This window comes from Helobdella robusta (genome assembly GCF_000326865.2).
Source record: "Helobdella robusta unplaced genomic scaffold HELROscaffold_31, whole genome shotgun sequence".
Classification (NCBI taxonomy): domain Eukaryota; kingdom Metazoa; phylum Annelida; class Clitellata; order Rhynchobdellida; family Glossiphoniidae; genus Helobdella; species Helobdella robusta.
In genome coordinates, this window is record NW_008704544.1 from 2,174,597 (window position 1) to 2,179,700 (window position 5,104).

The 5,104-nt window shown below is 30.9% G+C and overlaps 1 protein-coding gene across 1 annotated transcript in view; it reads left to right on the forward strand.

The window, feature by feature from the left end:
• The window catches only part of HELRODRAFT_82060 (hypothetical protein), a gene marked incomplete at both ends in the record, with an annotated part of 13,062 nt that extends 10,800 nt beyond the window's left edge, over positions 1–2,262 (forward strand). Inside the window, one exon of the mRNA XM_009022430.1 lies at positions 2,133–2,262. Coding sequence (XP_009020678.1) covers positions 2,133–2,262 — 130 coding nt within the window. The remainder of the gene's footprint in view (positions 1–2,132) is intronic.
• Positions 2,263–5,104: the final 2,842 nt, after the last annotated feature.

Sequence of the window (5,104 nt, forward strand, 5' to 3'; positions counted from 1 at the left end):
AATCTCATTCTAATTTTCATCATCGTTATCACCGAAATTATATCATCATCATCATCAACACCATCATCATCTTTACTTTTATCATCATCATCCTCATCATCATCTTTACTTCTATTATTATCATTATCTTTATCATCCGAATCTTCATATCATTTTCCAGCTCTGGCACAGCCCTACAACTGCACTCGCGTCATCAATCAACACCACCCATCATCCAATCACACCATCAAATCTGCATCATTATCACGTGATTGAATTGTTTGAATAATTAATTATAATTATAATTTAATAATTTTAGACATAATAAACTATATTCTATTAAGATATAATATTAAATTATAAACATATCACGGACATACGTAACTTTATCTGATATAAATAACAATATATGCATGCGTATACATACATATATACATACATATGTAGATATATTTTACAATAAATATTTATTATTATTCTTCTTATTATTATTGATATATTTTAATTTTCCTGATTGTAAATGGTACTATCTTCAACTTTATATATTGCCTTCACTCCATCACCTCATTTTTATATTTATATTTATTATTATTGTTATTGTTATTATTATTATTGTTGTTGTTGTTTGTTTGTTCAAGTTGAAGTTTATATGTTCATTAAAATGTTAACCATGTAACATACGGAGAGATATATTTTATTTATTTCATTCATTCAATTATATCAGGTATATATATATACATATATATATATATACACACACACATATATATATATATATATAAACAATAATATATATATTATATATATATATATAATTTTTTTTCCATTTATTTATTGAATCGTTCATCCCACAATCTCCATAGTACGAATGAATGAATGATTGAATGAATGAATGAATAAACGAATGAATGAACGAACGAATGAATGAATGAGTGATCGAATAAAAGAATTTGTTTTTTTTAATTCTGCATACACATATTTTACTACATTTACATTTTTATTTCAAATAACTAAATAGCAAAAATAACTTTTAAATATATTACGACAAACGTTATATAATTTGTTGCTCCTGTTGAACTTTGACCTTTTGACCTATCGAGGGTTCGTGGAGGTCATCGTCGGACAGAAAAATGTATAGAGAGAGTTTTCATAATTGGGTTATGTCCGTTCGTTTTAGGGGAGATATATTATCTACATTTGTTAAGTTAGGCATAAGGTAATGAGGTTTTAAATAATTTTGAAAATTTATGTTTTCAACTGAATTGTAATGGCCATTTTAACTACATTAACTCATTAACAAAGCATCAACTAGCTACTCACTATTAAGAATCACATCAACAACACACATGACATCAACAACTAATCACATTAAAAATAATGACATCAACAAAAACAACAATATTTTCATGGCTACGACACTGGCAAATACATCACGTTATTACTGAACAATTAATTGGCTCATCCCATCGTTGCAATAAATGTTTGCTACTTAACTTCTTTCACACTCACATACACACACACGCACAACACACACATACACACGCACATACGTATACACAGAAATATAGATACATACACACCCACATATAGATACATACACACCCATACTTACATACATACGTACAATCATACACACACAAACACACAATCATACACGCACATACTTTCACGTACATCCATTCATTATGGTGCGATAACATTTAAGAAAGGCATTCCGATTCATTTCCATGTGGGAGAACCTACACGTATATATGCATAAACAAAACACATAGAACCTGATTGTTATTGCATCGATATTAATCAGTTCAAAAATTTTGCAAAAATTGAGATATTAAAGTTGAAAAAATCAGATATTTAATAGTTGTTTTAAAACACATTCAAAATCACTTACTCAAAAATATTACAAGTTATTTATGCGAAGTTTAAAGCAACAAGGCTAATAATGACACAAAAAATATAAATAATTCACATACACAGATATCTATGCTCAAAGATACACACACAGATACGCACACATATAAGCATACTCACACACACACACACACACACATACATGCATACATTCGAAAACTCAGTGAGAAGAGGAACATCATTTAAATAGATACACAACCACTATATGCGCTCTATCGATTCTCATCCGATAAAACACCAAGTTGTTTTTTGTTTGTCTGCGTTGTGTGTGTGTATGTGTATGTGTGTTTGCATTTGTGTGTGTGTGTGTTCGTTTGTTTGTTTGTGTGTGTGTTCGTTTGTTTGTGTGTCTGCGTTTTTTTAGTTGTGTAATAAGGTCTCTGTGTGTGTTTGACAGGATAGGATATGTGTGTGTTGTGTCATGTGGTGTGTATAATATGAATGTGTATGTGTTTTGTATTAGTATATTTGTGTTATATTTGTATCTATGTGCACGGGTGTTTGTGTGTACGTGTGTTTGTGAGGGCAGATATACATCTGACGTACATTGTACATTGATATATTTATGCTAAACTTTATAGAGATGTTTGTTTTTATTTCTGTTGGCTGGCATTTGTATTTGTTTGTTTGTCTATCATAATTTACTGCCGAGTTTGTATCTTTTGTTTTGTTTGTTAGTATGTATTTGTATATTCCTGTTTGCTTGTATGTGTTTGTTTGTTTGTATGTATGAGTTTTCTTTATGTTTGCATGTGTTTGTGTTTTCACTTTCCATATTGTTTGTATGTTTTTGTTAAGATACAATGCCTTTGTTTATGTTTCTTATGTGCGTGTTTCTCATATGAGTGTGTGGGAGTGAGAAGGCCTCTGTTTAAATAATTTTGATGTCGTGTTTGCTTATATAGGTATGAGTGTGTATATGTAGAGAGAAAGATGAGAAAGATAGAATAGAGAGAGAGAAAGAGAGAGAGAGAGAGAGAGAGATTTAGACAAACTTATAGCACAAATGCACATAATAGTACATTTACACATTTTTCCATTCATTCATACATTCATTCATTCATTGTTTGCATTGTCTGCAGTTTTGATTGGTTCTTTTGGTCAAACAGTTTGATCCATCAACTAAACATGCCAAAAGACATTCATTCATATGCAAATGTACATACAAACATACAGACAAACATACATACATACAGACATGTCTACAGACATGTATACAGACAAAACAATACACATTGATGTAAGGAAAAAATATAAACATCACATACTCATACAACATATTTTCTTACACACAAACACACACAAACACACACGTATAAGTTCTCATACATGGATACAAGAATACACAAAAAATACAGCAGGCGTACACACAAACACACACGCGCACAATTAACATGTGTGCATTCAAACGAACACAAAAACATCGTACAACAAACACGTAATATAATTTTCACATGTATTTTTCATGCGAAAAATTTGTTTATGTTCTGCACATCCACATACAAATCAAACATAATGGTCTTTTAGACGGGGGCGAGGGCTTGAAAGCGTTAAACAATGCAAACATTAGTACGCTACTTACTGACTGCATCAGGCACTGCACAATCGCATGCATTATGGAAATATGAATTAAAGCACGCACGTGTCTGTCTTTTTGTGTGTCTGTGTGTGAGTGAATGTGCGTGATTGTGTGTCTTTGTGTATGTGTGTAAATGTACGTGTTTGTGTTTTCGCGTTTAGTTGTTTGTTTGTTTTTACAAGATTTTGCATGCTTATATTTATGTCTGTATGTGTGACTGGGTTCATATTTGTGTCTACATGGATGCTTTTAACTGTGTTTGTATGTTTTAATTGCAGAAAAATTATGTCAGTGGCTATGTGATGCGATTGTATGTTGTAGTGTGGCGTGGTGTTGTGTGTGTCGTGTGGTGTCTGCCGTTGTTGTTTATTATAAGAGTTTGTTGCATTACGTTGGGAATTATTTATGAAAAATAAAAAACAAAAAACCCTAGCCGCATGAAATCGCTCATTTCTCTTAAAATACCTTGATAATATGCATATAAAAACGCATCATTTTTCACTATTATATTAGGATGCATGCGCAGATACATTGAGTAACATAGCCTGTGTAACAGTTACCTAAGTAAAATGCATTGGTATTAATTCATACAAAAATACAAAACTAATACACAACTGCGTAGTATTTTATTGAAACGCATAGGCACGCGGATACAGGCATGCACAAACATGTGAGTGTAGGCAGAAATGCGATGAAGAGCGTTTGGATGTTGACGCAATTATTCATACCCTGGCGATTGTATGCAATCATTTTACTAGGTGTAACACCTATAAATTCATTGCCATGTAACTTATGTTAATGTAAATGTGAACTCATGCAACATACAAAAGTAGATGTAAATTTTTAAATGTAGATGCATAATGTAGACATACAACTGTGTGTGCGCGTATGTACACGCACGCACGTACACGTGCGTGTGCATGCATTACAATGAGGAAGGTCAGTTTTAATTGCTGATTGATAACTGGTGGCCCATTATGGTCGGCTGAAATTTTTATTGCTACTGGATTCGGCGCGTCATCATTAATCATGCTACTAATAGTCTATTGTGTATTTGTGCGTGTATGTGTGCGTATGTATCTGTGTGTTTGTATTTGCCCTCTGTGTGTCTTTGCTTTTGTGTACGTAACGTGTACATGTGCGAATTTGTATTATTTTTCCATCTGCGTATGTACGTACGTGCGTGCACGTGCGATTATGTACTTTTCTATGTGTTTGTTTGTAAGTGTACTGTCTCATTTTTAGTAGCTGTGACGTGTTTATGAAAAATTAACGAATTTGATACTTGCCTGCCTATCTTTGACACGTTGTTTTGAATTTTCATAATTAGAAGTGAAAGTAGGAAAGCCTGGTGGCAATAAGCATGATACAAGCTTCAAAAATATGTGATGAAGATGTTTAATCACACTCACTTTAGAACTTTTACAATAATTATTATCATTCTATTATATATATATATATATATATATATATATATATATATATATATATATATATATATATATATATATATATATATATATATATATATATATATATATATATATATATATATATATATATATATATATATATATATATATATATATATATATATATATATATATATATATATATATATATATATATATATAT